The sequence below is a fragment of the Scophthalmus maximus genome, chromosome 6, assembly GCF_022379125.1.
Source record: "Scophthalmus maximus strain ysfricsl-2021 chromosome 6, ASM2237912v1, whole genome shotgun sequence".
NCBI lineage: Eukaryota > Metazoa > Chordata > Actinopteri > Pleuronectiformes > Scophthalmidae > Scophthalmus > Scophthalmus maximus.
In genome coordinates, this window is record NC_061520.1 from 14,404,970 (window position 1) to 14,422,143 (window position 17,174).

General features: G+C 40.1%; 2 protein-coding genes across 12 annotated transcripts in view; one reads left to right on the plus strand and one right to left on the minus strand.

Moving 5' to 3' along the window:
• arhgef25b (Rho guanine nucleotide exchange factor (GEF) 25b) overlaps positions 1-17,174 on the plus strand; it is a 29,220-nt gene that overhangs the window by 1,311 nt on the left and 10,735 nt on the right. For 5 of the 10 annotated variants that reach the window (XM_035630422.2, XM_035630418.2, XM_035630426.2 and 2 more), the window contains 4 exons: positions 503-615; positions 5,023-5,247; positions 7,486-7,671; positions 8,300-8,405. In XM_035630422.2, the coding sequence (XP_035486315.1) occupies positions 7,609-7,671; positions 8,300-8,405 (169 nt within the window). In that variant the 5' untranslated portion in view covers positions 503-615; positions 5,023-5,247; positions 7,486-7,608. Of the gene's footprint in view, positions 1-206; positions 345-502; positions 616-5,022; positions 5,248-7,485; positions 7,672-8,299; positions 8,406-10,660; positions 11,142-17,174 lie in introns of those variants that run through there. The other 5 variants (XM_035630425.2, XM_035630424.2, XM_035630420.2 and 2 more) reach the window with 4 other exon arrangements.
• ankrd33ab (ankyrin repeat domain 33Ab) lies at positions 336-6,340 on the minus strand. 2 transcript variants are annotated; one of them, XM_035630451.1, is made up of 5 exons: positions 6,150-6,340; positions 4,969-5,277; positions 4,506-4,548; positions 4,089-4,229; positions 336-2,308 (listed from the first exon to the last, which is right to left on the minus strand). In XM_035630451.1, the coding sequence occupies exons 2-5, from the start codon at positions 5,227-5,229 to the stop codon at positions 1,470-1,472; spliced, it is 1,284 nt and encodes a 427-aa protein (XP_035486344.1). In that variant the 5' UTR covers positions 5,230-5,277; positions 6,150-6,340; the 3' UTR covers positions 336-1,469. The 2 variants fall into 2 exon arrangements, with proteins under 2 accessions (XP_035486344.1, XP_035486341.1); XM_035630448.2 differs by having other exon boundaries at positions 4,506-4,635.

Genomic DNA, 17,174 nt, shown 5'->3' on the forward strand with positions numbered 1-17,174 from the left:
GTTGTTCATGGAGTGTGTCTGCTGCTCCGCCTGCCCTCACTGATTGTCAGTGTGCTGGACCAAACACACACAAAACAACACCTGTTGATATAACGCTGTGCGTTTCCATAGCATCACAGCCTGCATCCTCCAAAATGATCATACAGTTGAATCAACACCTCTAAAACAGTTTTTGATGAAGACTGACAATTATTACCTTTATGCAGGAAATATATGTTTCGCAGGATGGTAGTATTAGACTGCATTAGTTTTAGCAAGGCGCTCCGAATACACTGACAGCTGAGTGTATAAACACTGGCATATTTTCACACCAAACAGACAGAGAAACATCAGGATTCATTGGAGTAAGTCCAGATAAGTGCAGTTGACACTTACCTTTTATTTGTTTGCATGTTTACACCAACTCCTGAGTTAAATAAGTGGCTTTATAGCTGCTAAATGCTCCACTGTGTTCACCAGTTAGTCACTAAACTTTGCCTGTTTGCTGTTTGGTTTGGGGCAGGTGGTGCACAGTTGCTGAAACACTTCGATTAGAAACGATTGAGTCAGAAAAAACGAAATGATGAGCTAAAACATAATATTCCACCCAGCTGATGGAGACTGCAGAGGTTCATGGTGAGTCCCTGTGTGACATCTTTTACATTACACATAGTAATTTGATCCATAGTTGATATCAATCTTTTGCATTATTCGTGTTTAAACACGGATGAATTGATGATGTTTCACTGTGCTTTAGTGATTAGTATTTTCAAACGAAACAAGTCCATATACTGAGTTAATACAAGCAAGATAAATCATATGAATACAGTATTGGCAATATCAGAAAATGGCAATAAAATTGAAAAGAACTTAGGATCAAACTGATCTTCTTGTTGATGCATGTCAGCTATATGCTGTACAATATTCACATTTAATTTTTGCTGACTTAACAAATGATAATTTACAACACATTCAACAAACAATATACAATATTCTATAATTATTCATATGAGCTATGAAATAGTTATATATTACTATTTACATTTTCCATAAGGTAATAAATATGCAGGTGTTCATGTGTCTGGCTCTTTGTGGTTTATGTGATTGGAGAGGTAGATACTAAAAAAATACTTTAGCACCGGTGAGACTGAACCAGTGAGCATGCATAGTATCATAGTCGTTGTCTTTTTTGATTTTATAATCTTCAAACATATTCATGGAAAACATACTCTACTTTCTAACTTAACACAACACATCTCTCTATATATAATTTGTCTCAACTTTCAGACAGACCAAATGCCCCAACTCCTCGTGAAAAGTCTTTGCAGTTCTCATTTGAGACTCTCTGTCAATCCCCGTTCCGCTTTAGGTTAAAGGTTAAATATTTGCTGAAAGTTTCCAACATATTTGGCTGTAAGTCCTGAGTAAAAGCATATTGTTCTCAGAAAGGTTGATTTGCACAGCAGAAGAGCTCTCTTTTTTTGAAACAGCTATTTTTTGGCCTTCTTGCTGTCCTTTTTTCTCTCCTCATTTTCTCTCTCTTGTTTTTCTTTCTCAGCCTTCTTCTTCTCCTTCTTTTTCTCATCCTTGATCTCCTTGTACCTCCACATGGGTGGTTCGAGGAAACCCTTGTCCTTCTTCTTTTTCTTCTTTTCTTTCTTTGGCGTTGCCTCTGTGGGCCTAATGACATCGATCTTTGGGATGCAGCCAGAGGGGAACACACTGTTCCTTCTCGCCATACTGCGAGGAATAAAAGTAGTAGCAACTTTGGTGGAAGCCAGTGATAGGATGCTGCCTCGCCTCTCAGTGTCAGCGCAGCATGTTGTGGCGATGGACTCTGCAGAGTGGATTGAAGGAATGATGTGTGATACGGAGCCGTTGCTGTGACATACCGACCTCTCTTCTAGCTCCTTTTGTGGGTGTTTTCCCACCAGCTCTGGTACAGCCAGCCGCCTCTTCCCCACCTCTGGAGGGCTCGTAGGGCAGAGTGGACGGCATCCAGTTGAAATTAGGGGACTATGAACACTGGTGGTAATGCGCACCATGTGGTCCAAGACCCCATTGTCCTGTGGGTCACGAGGAAATCTGAATCCAAATGTGTTTTTTATCCGCTGGGAGATTTTTTCGCTGGCGGTTTTTTCAGCTTTGGCCTTGGCTACATTCTCCTTGAGCTCAGGCCATTCAGGGACAAAACTCTCACAGAACTGCTCAGCTTTTGGCCGCATATGTAGGCGACGGAGGCGATGCAAGGTCTCATAGCGACCTGTTTTCAGTGCCCAGTCTCGAGCACATTTTCCTTTTGTGGAGTCGACTGCGTGAATGTCAGCCCCTGGAAAGCAAGATGGTAGAGCAGACAGACAAAGAGAACAAGGCTTAATTTTTATGTAAAATTCAATAATGTGATCAGCTTTTCCTTTTTGTGGCACTCTTTGGGCTTTCTCATGGCTGATCTTTTGGCTTGTCATAGCAAAGAACAGGTTTCATTAATAACATTAACAATGAGGTCAATTATTTCTTAACCTCAATGTGTTTTTCTGCTATAACAGAAACATTTGATAATTTATTTATGTCTCTGTTTTATCAAAGTTTCCCTGTAACCATGACAGTGGGTCGGTGAGCTAAAAGGCAACAAAAGCCATGACAGTGAAGCAGCTAAATAAAAAACAGTCATCATTAATTCTTTTTCTTACACCTTTACTTTTTCCACACTGACTTGTCAAAGTGTCCTCTGTAAAACCAAAAGAGAAGCCCACTAGCACATGTTTGTGTAGGTTTGGATGGGCGAACTTTGAGCTTGTAGCAAGAAATGTCTGGTGAATGCCAGTAAAAGACTGCTGGAAGACAGGAGAGCTTCTCTACAATAAAGGCAATTATGGTAGGTTTAAATTGTTATGTTATCAACATTATTATGTCTTACCAAATTAAAGTTATTATCTATTTAAAATACTACATTTTTTGATATAATTAAATTAGAAGAGATAAAACAGCGAGTGACATCTGATCAGAAATGTCGAAATGTGTAAGAAGTCCAGCTGGATGGGATTGTAATACTGTGAACCTGTCTTACTGTAAGAATAACAAAAGATATATTACTATTTTTTAAACATTTATTATAATGAACTTATTATTTACATAATTAATTTCATAAAAAAATACCCTTATAGTTATTGAGTTAAATGTCACTATTCATTATGATATATCATCCAGCCCTATAGCTGCAGTGGTAAACAACAAATCATGACTTGCAGAGATTAAAGGAAACGTGTGCCTCCTAAAAATAACACCGCAAGTGGCTAATCTGCAACCACCCGACAGGACTCGTAAAGCAGAGATTACTGGAGGTTGTGTAAAGATGTGATAATGTCTTCAGAATGATCCCTTAAACCAGTCTGGCGTCACAGGCACATTCACTGTAGCCGAGTTAGCAGGCTTCAAATATGGACAGATAAACTGTTGGTGAGGTCCGCTATTCTCACCACCAGTGCTGTAACTGTTCATCTGGAGCTGTAAGAGTCCTGGATAATGAGCTGATGTCAGGGGTTCACAAAAGATCTAATGATACAATAAAACAGTACAGGATCTTTTGTAGGAGCACAGCGCTGTCAAAAGTCAAAGGTTGTTTCACTGGTGGATGAGTAAGCCTTGCGAAAAAAGTTTGTAAAAAATGGGGCATTCTTGTGCCTTGAGTTCTGGCTCTGAGAAATACAAACATACTGAGCTTTAGGTGTGACAAACATTTCATATGTGCATGTGAATGTATTTGTTTGCATTGAAATTCACACAGTATTGAGGGGAAACTGAGTACTTCATGTGTGTAACTGTCCGATCTATTGCTTATTCTCTGTGATTTTTGAAATTATTATGCCTGAATTATAATTAAATTAAAATGAATAACATGATATATCAATATGATGCCAGGAAAAGAAGAAGATATGCACAAATGAAAGAAATAGATCAAAAATAATGTCAAACCCAATTATTTTTCTTCAACTCTGTGTACAATTAATAAGAGAGGATAAGCGGTGCCTAACCATATTTATAAATTGATATCTACAATGTCTATCGTAAAATATCATTGCAAAAAGTCGTTGTATCTCGCTGTAACGTACCAGCCATGATGAGTGCAGCCACGACGTCATTGCGGCCGGTCATAGCAGCTTTGATGAGGGCTGTGAAACCACGACAATCCCTTATTTCCATGTCTATACCAGCGTAGTAGTTAAGGAGATACATGACTGTGTTGATATTTCCTGGAGATAAAACACAGAAATCAGATTTTAGAATATGGAAGTTTCAGTAGTCCTCAAGCGTTGTTTTAAAAAAGTGCAACAGTTGAAAAGAAGCTCTGCTGCTAATAAAAGTCTACGTAATTACTACGTAATGCTGTAGATGAAAGTTACTACTGTCTGATGACACCACGCTTGAAACGGTTCAGTTTTTTTGTTGCACTTTTCTGCTTTCTCTGTTGAACGTCACCTTTACTGTATATTAAGTAAACTTTTTGTTAATGTGTAGGTGCAACTTACCAGCTTGGGATGCGATCATCAGGGCAGTGTTGCCTTCATTGTCCTGGTGGTTTATGTCAATAAAGGGACAGTTGTGAAGCCCATGCACAATATCCACGAAACCTTTGCAGCAAGCCACCATCAAGCCATTCTGTTAGTAACGACCAATTAAAAGGATCAATAACAATGGAGTGTGATATTAGAGCATGCCAAAGCTTTTTCTTTTATTGATGACTATGATGATGATGATGATGATGATGATTGTTATCAGACTCAGTTTTATTGCCAGGTAAGTAACAGGTTACATATGAGGAATTTTTTTTGGTGTTATTAAGGTGCATTTAGCAGTCAACATATATACACAGAATTAGAAAAAGAATATAGAATAAAATAGAATAAAATAAGATAAAAGGAAATAAGATTCACACTATTTACAATAAATTTACAATAAATATCATATTATTATTATTGAAGACACACTCACCCAGCTATTAATGTCCAGCTCCATTACTTCTTCTTTTGTGACCCCTCTCTCCAGAACTTTACGCAGAGAAGCAAGTTCATTACGGGCACAAGCTTGATACAGTGTTGATGCTGTACGCCCGTTTGTTATCCCCGGTGTGTAGTCTGGAAGCACTGAGTCATCAGAGAGGACGCTGTCTGAATCGGACCCGCTCCCCGACAGAGACATGTCGTCCTCATCAGGGCCTGAGCCTAGGTGCGGGTCCTCTGCTGCAGTCGCCATCCTCCAACAGTTGAAAAGGTGAGACGGTACTGTGTCCTATGGCTACATCTGCAAGAATCAAAAGTAGAAACTAGTTTTCCAGAAAACACTGGATGTCGTCTATAGCAACGTAGGCGTAATCAGGTGCACTCTGAGATGGAAACTTAGCAGGGATGGATTTTCCCTCCCTGGAAATCTCTCCGCAATTACACATAATGCCAAGTTAAAATCATCTCCTCACTGTGGGATCGGACGTTGATAGTGGATCACAACATCCTGTAAATGTCAGGCCTCAGACCTTCCACACTGACGAATCAAAAATTGGCTTTTGACAAGGATGAGTCTGTCAGTCAGGGATTATGTGTGACTGTATGAGCTCAGCGTGCCTTCGCTGTTGAGTAACTGGATCAGAATCTAAAAGCCCTGCTGAACGTACAGTAGGGCTAAATGAAGACCAACCCACCTCAGAATAACCTCAGTCACATGTGGCCTTGGTCAACTCATGTTTTGACTCATTTGGCTTTCTGAAAAAAGACTACTGTTTATTCTCTCGTGTTTTTCAAGGTATGGTGTAGCATGAACGCCATCACAGGCAAGAACAGTGTTTCTTAAACTGAAATCAGAACAGAACTGAGATTTAGGAATATTTCACAACTGTACAGGGGATCACTGACAGGGACTTTCCAAATTTTTTTACTTCTCATGTCTTTGTTGTAAAAGAAAGCACTTCTTCTAATCATGAGCGTTTAAGAAATTTTGAGTACAGCTGTATGGAATCTTTTATGCCACATGTCTGATCAGATTCTTGAAATAAAAAAAGTATAAAGTTGAAGGCAGAACTGCAGCATCTGCCTCATCCTTCATCATCACATAGTGTATGTACTATCACTACAAACAAACCAACTGACACTGATATATGAACATAATGAACATAAACTTACCATAAAGTGTAATCAATCAGCTGTAGATGTCGATGTATCCACATGTTGATCCGATCGTCTCTTTCTTCTGACTTCCTCCAACTCTCAGACTGTGTTTTTAGAGCAGCTGAGAAGTCACACTTTTCCTCCCGGTACTTTTCCCATTACTATCCCACAAATTGTCGTGATGACATAAAACTGAGAGGAGGAGTCTTTGCAGAGTCTTCACAGAGTCACTGTGTGTCCAGCTCCTGTGCTTAGCTCATCCCACTTAACAGCTTTACAGAGAGGATTACTTTCTTCTCTGGCCATGTTCAACTTTCAAAACAACAAGACAAGACAAATTGATTTCCAAACTACCTGGTGCCTATATTTGTTAGTTTGCTTAACTCAAGAGAGTTACCCAGTCCATTTTTTCCCCTCATGACTTTACTTTGGAAAATATGTAGGTTCCCCATGTTCCCTTGGAGAAAAATATGGAAGAGAAAACTTGAAGGGGGTAATAACAATAGCATATGAATAAATATGCGTTCATGTAAAAATATCTTATTAAAACACTTGCACCATAGTATTTTGTATTTGGTCCACAAATAAGTCATTAATCTTATTGTGCATGTAGATAATGTTCAGTGTAAACTGCTTAAGGCAGAATAATATAAGACTGACTAGGAGAGAGTCAAATCCCATCAAATATGTCTGGCGTGCTCTGAACAGAACGACAGCAACCAAACGTATCTGACAGGATGACAGTTGCAGTCGTGGCTGAGTGGTGGCATTTCTCAGATTTACCACAGGATGGGGATCTCCCTCACCGTTCACAGGCTCTAACCTCAGACTTCCGCCTTTATTATGTGGTCCCAATAGGGTAAAACATGTGACTAGTTATGTATCATAAATATCACACATTTACAAATTGCATGAAGATGATTTCAATCTGAAATGTTTCTTTGTTCTCCGAGAGGATTTTAATATATTCAGTGCAGTCTTGCCAGAGTGTAGATACATTTAAACACTTATAATAAAACAGGGCAAATACAAAAAAATAAATAGGCGGTTTAACCAGCTCTATATGATGAGTTAGTTGAAGCTTCTGCTTCAGGAATGGACACAGACTGAAATCAGCCTATGGGGCGTGACTGGACCTGTCCTTCAGATTGCCTTATGCAGAAAGGCCTGAGGACAGATGACCCTGCAACTGACCAGCTGTCCTCATTTGCCCGGAGGAAAGAAGGATCTGGTGAAAAGTGAAAAATTGTCTCTTTTTGTGCTTAGTTTGGACGTCAAGCAGGAGAGCACAGAGGTTTCTCTCAAGTCTTTTCCACTTGTTTTCTTCCCTTGCTTCAACTACAAATTAAAGGATCAGGCATGGATGCTTAAATGGCGAGAGAAGAATGAGACAGAAGTCAAAGACCCAAGGTAAAGAAAGACGACGCCATATTAGGACAAAATCAAGGGGAGCTGTAAAAGCGAGAGACGCAAAATGAAGACTTTGGGCAAAGTGCAAGGCGGGACTGAACGGCTCTTGAGATACAGCGTTGATAAAGTGAGTGTCTTTGGTCCATAATTCCAACATTGTTCAAATGTACAATTATTTAGTGAGATATGTCTCTCTATGTTGTGTAATATGTTTATTAACATGCAATTAATACCAACATTAACATGATTCATTGTGATATTTATGTTTTTGAGGCAATTTTAGTTTTTAACTTTTATTCAATACATCCCCTGAACCTTTTTCATTATCTTTCCCTCGGTAGACCACCACAAAATGAAGCCCCGTTTAATAGATAAGAATTCACCTTTAAGACACCTGATTTATTCTTCAGTCTTTGTCTTCTCTGACCCAAGGATTTGATGTTGTGCTGTCTCTCGATCATTGAAGGCCTCTCAGAGAAATTCCTCAGATAAGATAAGAAACTGCTTCGACTGAGGCAAAAATAGGAAAGATAGATGGGTGGATGGAGGGAGGTGAAACAGAGTGGAGAAGTTGTATATTTAGCTCTTATCACTTTTTCCTTTCTGTTAGTGTTTACCTACCCACAAAACCTATTATGCTTCCACATTAAAATACAAAGAGAGCCACAATGAAATGCCTTTGATAAAGAGTACAACTTAAGTAATCAATTTGGTTTGTACGTCACCCACTACCTTGTGTCTGTTTTGTGTATAAGATTTCAGATCCCATTCGGGAGAAACTCTTGTCTGATGAAAGCACCCAGGACACCAGGACACATTTCAAGTGGGCTAGAAAATCCAGTGTGGCTGCAGGAAGCAAAGGTAACACAGCGTGTTTGTCTACTGTACTGACGTCTCCAGTGAATTAAGAGAAATACTGTAGTTTATGCTGCTGTGTGTGCCTCTTATGTCGGCCATCGTGGGGAGCTGTCAGACAGGAAGGCAGAGCAGTGGCCCCATCAGAGGATTGACTGAAGGGGTTGCTCTTTGCACTTTGTGCACAAAACATAAAATAATTCATGAATGTTAGTCTCAAAATACTTAAATTTTACCGTACAAAATATCAACTAATTAGGTATGTGTACAATCATACATATGCATGCGCATGCAGTTATCCTACATTGTAGTGGGATCAGTGCTTTTCAGCTCACAGAGATCATCAATTTAGCAGCGTTTTTAAAAGATTAACTCGACGAAGAGAGCAAGAACATTTTCATATTTTTATAGCTGTAATCTGTCCTCGGTGGATTGAGATTCCACAGTTATGTTGGACAACCTGTGACATGACTGTGTGCTTAACTGTGTGCTTATCTGTGTGTGTGTGTGTGTGTGTGTGTGTGTGTGTGTGTGTGTATGTGCGTGGCTTTCTAATAAACATGTTACTCCTAGAAAAAGCAGCTGTATTAGAGACAAAATTCTTAGCTATTTTCTCCCTTCCTCATCGACTTTGCTCATGTTTGGGTTCGATTGAGTTTACGCATAAATCTCCTTGAATCACACGAGCCTGGACAGCTGTGCTCAGAAGATCATCTAGTCATGAATACTTAATCTTTGCTTAGAGATTAAATCGTCCTGCCTCCATCCCGCCAGATCAGTTTGTTGTGTGTGGGATATTCCCGCATTTTGGTTTGTCTGCAGCAGAGGAAATGCTTTGGTACCTTTGGTGCTTTGTTAATCATAGCATATCCTATGTTTCATCATTGGATAAAGGTGATCACTCAGAGCAACTTTGTGTTGATTTGCAGTGACCATTGACTCTCAGGGTACAAGAGCAACCAAACTATGCCTGCAAAATAGAGTCACCAGTTCCCCTCACTGTGGGGGTCAAGCCTTCAGGCCTGTACCCTTCTCTTGGTGTTCAAAACTTCAAACATTCACTTGCCCACTTGATGACTCATCTGACCATCTCAAGTTTTTGCACCACTGAACTCTCATATTAAGATTCATTAGAAATGAAGGGTTTTTGCACTGCTTATGATATCCCACTCTTTTTGTAACTGTGGAAGGACTGTTTGTGTTGACCGAGTGGTAACCCACCCTGACGTCACCCATTGGTTTATGAACTGCTGTTTTGAAGCCTTGAGTTTTGCATTTTGACTATACTACTTCAGGCGCTTCCGCATTGGCTTGACCTGGTGACTACATTCATTTTCATGAATAGTCTACGGTGCTGGCACAGTCTGATCTCATACTGCATTGACATTCTTAGTTACCCAAGGAAGAGTTGTTTTGTGGTTTTTCCTACATATTGCATTAATGCATCACAGTCATCAAATGTGCGCTGCTGACCACAATTTCAAACTCATTTTACTAATGTCTTTGTTGTGGATGTAAATGCAGACGTCACTTCAGTCACTGTTGAGACACCGGACAGTTTAGCAGTCTAAGTAACTGTAGCTCCTGCCATCCGTGCCGTAACATGAACCTTCTTTTAAAGTTTTTTTTCCTCCTACCATCTTTGACACAAAATCAAAATCAACTGGACCTGTTAGCCCCACAACAGGGGTCACCAATCCCCCCTGAGGAGGACATGAATGTGTGCATCACATTGCATGAAGCTGCATCCCGTGGTTATTGAGACATTCCTTACAAAAATATTAGGGTCATCCCATCTTCATGGTGGCACATGTCTACAAAATTGGTGCCAATTTAGTAGATGTGATATTTTACTGAATTAAAACTTTGAAAATGAAAAGTCAGGGAGTTAACAAAGTAGGATTCCTCTTCAGATGAATTTCTCTACGAAATTTCATGGCAATCCATCCAGTAATATATACTAATAGTATATATATCTGCATAGTATAATAATAGTTATATGGACCAAAGTTTGACAACTGACTTACAAGATTCCCATCTACAGACAACCCATTTACATGGCTAAAAATGACAAGTTACTGAATGGAGAGTTAATCTGTACAGATGGATATCTATGAAAAGTCAATGTTTGTTTCATTGCTCAATGACTGTAGGGAGAAGAGAAGCTGACGAGGGATGTGTGAAGATGGAGGGGAGGGGGAACAACAGGGGCGGGGGGATGAACGAGAGGAGGTGGGGCTGGGAAACAGATGCTGGCACAGCAGCGCAGCATGTTAGTCACCATTCCCTCCCTTATCACAGCTCCTCCCCTTCCCTGCCTCTCTGTCGCTCCCTCACTTACTTTTGGTCCCTCTCATAATCTCTGCCCACTATCTGTCCACCGAGAGAGGCAGGGGAGTGGAGGAGAGGACGGTCTCTGTTGTTTCGCTCCTGCGGCTTGTCTTCAAGTCATGGGATAGCAATTTCTGTCGCAGGAGTTTCTACTAAGATTTGCACAAAATGACTGTGGAGCTCTCTCTGCACTTTCCCTCTCATCGCATCTGGGGATTATCGCAGGAATAGTGTGTCTGCTTGTGCTCGTGTGTGTGTCCCTCCAGCACTATGCCCACTTCTGAAAGTCTTGGGTCGAGCAGCAGGAGTGGATCATCATGAGAGGGAGTCACCACCAGCGAGGGTGTGGGTGTCAGCACCTGTTCAGAAAAGTGCTCAGCAAATGCGGTTGCTGCCATGTCCGAGTCAGAGGTACGTAGATGCTCTGCTCTTAAGGAGGACTTTCTCTGTAGATGCTGTCTGACTGAATGAAGTCCATAGGTATTCTCCTTTCAAAGTGTTTCTTCACAAAGATGTTGCTGCAGCTTGTACATAATGTTTTGTAATGTTATGCAATGAACTCAGGTTCCCTCTGTCATAAGCCAGAGCATCCCTTTTATTCTGCTGACGTGCTACTGATAGCAACTACCTCAGCCACATTAAGCAACCAATTAAACCCTGTTAACACAAGGCATGATGCTGCCAGCAAATCACAATTTACAGAAACAGTATCTGTACAAAGAGCTGGAAAGGTTCCCTTAAATTTTTGTTCACTTCTGTATATACTGTATGTACTGTATGTTGTGTGGTATACATCATACATATGTGAGGCGAGTGCATCTCACACATACACACACACACACACACACGCACACACACACACACACAAAGTAGGTAAAACAAATGAAAATTCGAATGAAATTAGCTCGGTTTGTTTAACATCATAAGAAAATAAATCACAAGGATGGGGACTTTCATTGTGGTACTTGATGAAGACAAGAGTGATGGTGTCTGTGTTTTTTTGTCTTTTTTACCTAACAGCATGGAGGTTAAAGGTATTTATTTTTAAACTCCATTGTAATTATCTAATGAGAAATAGTATTTATTCATATATATATGAGTTATACATTTTTGTGAAGTCTGATAATGTTTTGAACATTTTGTAAGTATCGAGACTCAAAGTTTGTAGATTTTTAATCCACAAATTTTACTACTGAGATGAAGCCATGAGCTTGCATTACAAAAACTTTTGACTGCCATTGTGTGTAGATGCATTTGTGTGGCAGTGGGTAAAAACAGAAAGCGATTTCCTTAATCTGTATCCCTACAATACTGTGACACAGGGAAAAACAGCTGTACACACATACACATGTTCAAACACGCAGACACACACACACACTCACAAACATAGACACACAAACATGACCCATTATTGCTCCGACCCTTAAATCCTCTGTTGTTCCAGTTGCTCGGCGAGTGATTACAGAGCAGCTCCACTGCTCTGACAGACCCTGGAAATAGACGTGTGAAATGTGAAAATTAAAAGCAGCCTTGTGTTGAGATGCCTCAATTTCTCACCTGTGATCACAAATCTTGATAGAACATCTTTTCGTCAGCATATACACATTGTCTGTGTGAAGCAATGTCAGTACTGCTGTTAGACAAGGTGTTTTCTCCCATCCGACTCTGTCGATGAGTTTGTCGATGAGTTTGCTTTGTGTTTGCAGACACGCATTCACAGTCAGGATTACCCCAGCTCTCATTTTTCTATGTAATATATTTGTCTCTTCCTCCATACCATTTCTATACTGCTGTAGGGAGGATGTATTTAAGCTGGAAGATCCTTTGCTCTTCTTCTTGCAAGTTGTGATATGGAACTTTGTGATCTCCCTCTCTTGCTCTCTCTTGAAGACCTTCCTTCATTTAGCAGTCCTTATATCGGGGAGTTTTTTTCCATCTCCTTTGTTACAATTCAATGTCCAACAGCTAATTTTAAAGGCAAAGAAACCCCTCCAGATAAAGTATATTTAGGAAATTTGCGTAGAAATTGACTTAAAAGTCCTGCCAGCCACCTCACGGTCTCAGTAAGCATACATCAGTCTGGCTCAGTGACTGCCATTAGTCTATTAGGGCACGTGTGTGTGTGTGTGTGTAAAGTAATCACTGCCAGTATGTGGAGAAGTAAACCTGATGACTAACAAGCACAAAAGTGTTTACTTACACATGTGCTGCAGACTACATATCAACCTAGCCATTTTTGCACTTTTGTATCTGTTGTGAGTTTTGCTTGAATATTGTCTTGGAATCATTGGACGGGCTGATCTTCATCTAAACTCAATTTTCCACAATTAATCAGTTAGACATGGTCTTGTGTCCCTCACAAGAGAAGAGTCCAGCAGGCACAGACCTCTCACTGTCCTCTTGGGCATTACTGATGGATTAAAACATTTCTGATGGATGAAATCATCATTACTGTTATCAGATCCAGTCTTTTTGGACTCAAAAGGTCTGCTTCACTTGCTGTTGAAAACTTTCACATTTTCCACATCCATTCAGACTTTAGCAGGGATGATGTATCAGCTCTATCGATACAGAAGAGTGACAGATGAATGGAACTAAAGACAACCAAATGAACACACACAGCTGTTAGCACCTAAAGAGCCAGGTGTAATCCCAAAAAGACCAAAAAAAAAAACCCATTGAGATTTATATTCCCCTGGTGACCCGTCACACGACTTAAAATGAATAACTTATGTTGCTTTATAACGGAAGAATGTGCCGTTGTTGCGTTTACAGTATTTTGTGCTGCCCCCAATTTCCAAAAAACAAACAGTCAAAGGCAGTGGTGAACTCGAGTTCGAGCTAGAGATAGTCAGAGTGGGTGCAAGTCTCAGAAAGCTTGTTCAAGCTCTGTGGTACATCCTGTTTCTTCATGCTCAGTTTGGACTCAGACCTTCACTGAGGAGATTTTTTGGGGCGTGAGACAAACAAGAAGAGTGACCACAGTGTTCGTCTGAGAGATCACATCAGCAGCAGTGTTGTGCGAAAAAGGAAGTGGTTGTGTGAGCGGTACATGTCCAACTACATTGTAGAAACAGTTACTGTTTCATACAATATGCAGGATATGAGGGTGAAAGGATGTTAATCATAATCATTATTGTCATAGTTTACTAGCAAAAACAATGTTCCTAATAATGGACCAGCTCTCCTTTGTTCACTCTTTTTCACTGTGATTTTGTGTGAGGGAGAGTGTGTGCATGTGTGTTTTTACTTCTATCAATCTGTCAGTCTCCCAGATTGATACAGATGTGAATCAGTCCTGCTAACGATTGTACGGATGAGGACGATTTGAGAGTGGCTGATTTGTAGTTTTGTAGTTGACAGCGATGTGGACTGAGATGTATTTCTCTTGGCAGTATTTAAACAGGAAGTGAAGCAGACATTTTGGGCCCAAAAATGATTGGATCTGAAAACAGTGATAATTTCATCCATCAGCATGCACATAATGTGAAGCAACAACATCAATCATCTCCCATAAATATATATATGGCACACAAAGGGCTGGTATGAAGTGTCTGTTTGAAGCAGCATCTCAATAAATCCTGACGTCACTGACTGTGTCCATCTATGGGCTTGAGTGGGGGAAGATAGAAGTCAATTGTCTCTCAGAGAGGGGGAGCGACAGGGGGAGAGAGAGAGAGAGAGAGACGACCTGAACAACATGATGTAAAAAAGGTCATGGAAGCTGCACTCTCTTCTATCTGAGCCAGATAAGCACAGATGTTCTCTGTCATGAGAATGATTTTCTCGTTAAACACCCGACATTATAAAATTGGTTCACTCTTACTGTAATCATGCCACATAGTTTCAATGTTTTGGTTCACTTTCAAAAGTAGCATACATGTAGATAATATCCTTCTATTGCATAGACACATTGTGATTATACTAATTCCGTCATTGCTTCACATCATATTCTGACACTTATTGAAAAATGATTAACCAATTTAAAAATATGCTCTGGTTCAGGTTAAAATAAGCCACTCAGTCACTTTTTTAGCTGGGTGGTTGACAGCTTCAACAGGCTGAGAGGACAGAGCTCGAATTAGATTGTTTTCACAGAAAAAGTTGCAAAAATACATCTTTGAACACATGCAGGTCTACGACAGGTGGGCAAAGGGAGAATAAGTAAATACCTATCAGTAAAGATGAGAAAAGTGAAGCCAGATGACTTGAATGTAAAAATTCTCCAGAAAATAAACAAACAATCTACTCAGTTTCAGTTCATTTCAAACTGTTGCACAATTGGCCGGTAGTGTTTGAGCTGCTGGTGCCTTGTGTGACAGACATGATTACGGTCAGGTTGACTGACCCCTTGCTAATGTTTGGTCTTGTTTGCTGCTATCTCTCTCCATCTGGGTAGGTGTGTTGCCTGAGCCAATGGGCATGCTGAGAAAATCAAACCCCACCCAACCTTAATCCATCCATCAATCTGCATGCACCAGAGAATTTGTGTTGCACCTCCACAACTGATGAGTCACACGAACCAGCCTCAATACTAACTCAAAAAATGTTTTCCTTCAAATTTTAGATAGAGTTGAAACAGTCACCATTCACTTTTCATAGACAAAGTTTTACACAAAGAAAAAGGTAGTAAAATGTAATTTGGATGTTGTTCATGCCATTCATAGCATGTATGCTTGCACGTACTGCTGACAGTCCCAGCAGTCCGGATGGTGCTCCAGCTGTTGCTCCGTGGGAAAATGACACATTACATAAGCATCTCAAACAAACATGACAAACTGAGTCACTCATCTCAGCAGCGATCTGTACGTGTGTGACCATCACGCACCATTAAGGGCCAGCTCAGAAAGTGTTGATTGACAAAATCTCCAGTAAGGTGCACTTGTTGTATCATTTCAACAGATGGTGAGATGGTCATTAGAGGCCCTGTATGGCCTGACCTTGATACCTAAGACCATTAGCATCTGTCTCTGCTCAGGGTGATAACATTTGTAGATGTTTGCACAAAGGGAATTTATGTACTTTCTGCGAAACACTAATGGAGAGAGACAACAGCGTGCATTGAAGATTGAGAGACAGATTAGATTGAACAACACAGGCTTGTAACTAGCTTCTAGGGCTGACAGTGTCGATCAAGAGGCCTAAAACTTTGGTCTAGAATGAAATAAATCAATAAATATTAGATATTGCCATGAACTTTGTTACAGACACTCATGGTCCCAGAGGATGAAATCTAATGACATTGTTGACCCGGTGATTTTTCCTCCAAGCGCCATCAGCAGGTTGATTATTTTGATGTGTAGTGGACAGACTTCTTTGAAATTTGATACAAACTTCTGTGTTTCCTTCAGGATTAATGATAATGATGCACAAACACACAGCCTCTCTCTCTCTCTCTCTCTCTCTCTCTCTCTCTCTCTTGCATTTACACACACATGCACAGATACACGGACACAGGCACACACGTCCTGACCCTCTTCTCTTCCCTCTTAATCAACCCATTAATGAAATGAGTGTGTGGTGTTCACTGCATGACTGAAGCACCAGACAATGAATTAGTATGATGACAGTCTTATTTGGATCTAGCCTACTTTAAGTGACAGAATAAAGGACGAACTAGCATCTACAGTAGAACTGAAAAAAACATACAAATTATTACTGTCATGAGATAATGAAAGTGTAATTTATTTTCCAATACATACATATTGAACACCTATTATTGATTTATGAATGGCGAATGTGATATTTGTGCAATATTTTAATTTAGGGATTAATTTTTTTGCTCATCCCCATCTGGTAGAAGGATAACCGAAATGGTACAGGAGGAAAAACACACGGTTCAGTATTTCCCTGTCGGTATGGGGTCTTGTTTAATGGCTGTATCAGGCAGTTTTGGCAAACGGCTGACCCAGATTTTCTCTGGCTTCTTGAAAGCTTGTTATTATGATTACAGCTTACATAAATGTGCTGACAGGGAATAGTGGCTTCTGGGAAGAGTCCAAAACGATTAAGTGGGGATGCTGAAAGCTCCCCCTTTGCTATGATCAGCAGAACAGAGTGAAATATTAATGTAAGGAAGCTTGATTAAAACAGTGTGGTTGAGGATTAGGTACCAGTTTCCACAATTTAGAGACTTAAAGAGGGAAACTCGATCCAGCTGTAAAAGGGTGTCAGCTCCAGAGTTGGTCCGGCAGAGTTGTAGAACGAGGGCAGAGCAGAGTTCAGTTGTATCTGACAAAATCTGAAAAGTTTGTATCATTTAAATTTCTAATTCACCATCTACATTGTAATTTAGCATGAGATCAATTTCCCTACGTTTCATAACTGACAGTTAAGTATTTCAGATCAGGTATTCAGTTTGATGATTCAGTTGGATAAAAATAAATAAAATAAATATCAGTGGCGGAAAGCCTTGGCAAATACATTTACTGCTCAAGGACTTTA

What these genes read in the sequence shown, in the direction of transcription:
- ankrd33ab (XM_035630448.2), bottom strand. Translation starts at nt 5,229, where the DNA reads ATGGCGACTGCAGCAGAGGACCCGCACCTAGGCTCAGGCCCTGATGAG. An exon ending in AGCTGGACATTAATAGCTGG is followed by an intron (nt 4,636 to 4,968) that starts GTGAGTGTGTCT and finishes CGTTACTAACAG; the next exon opens with AATGGCTTGATGGTGGCTTG. An exon ending in GATGATCGCATCCCAAGCTG is followed by an intron (nt 4,230 to 4,505) that starts GTAAGTTGCACC and finishes TTTTATCTCCAG; the next exon opens with GAAATATCAACACAGTCATG.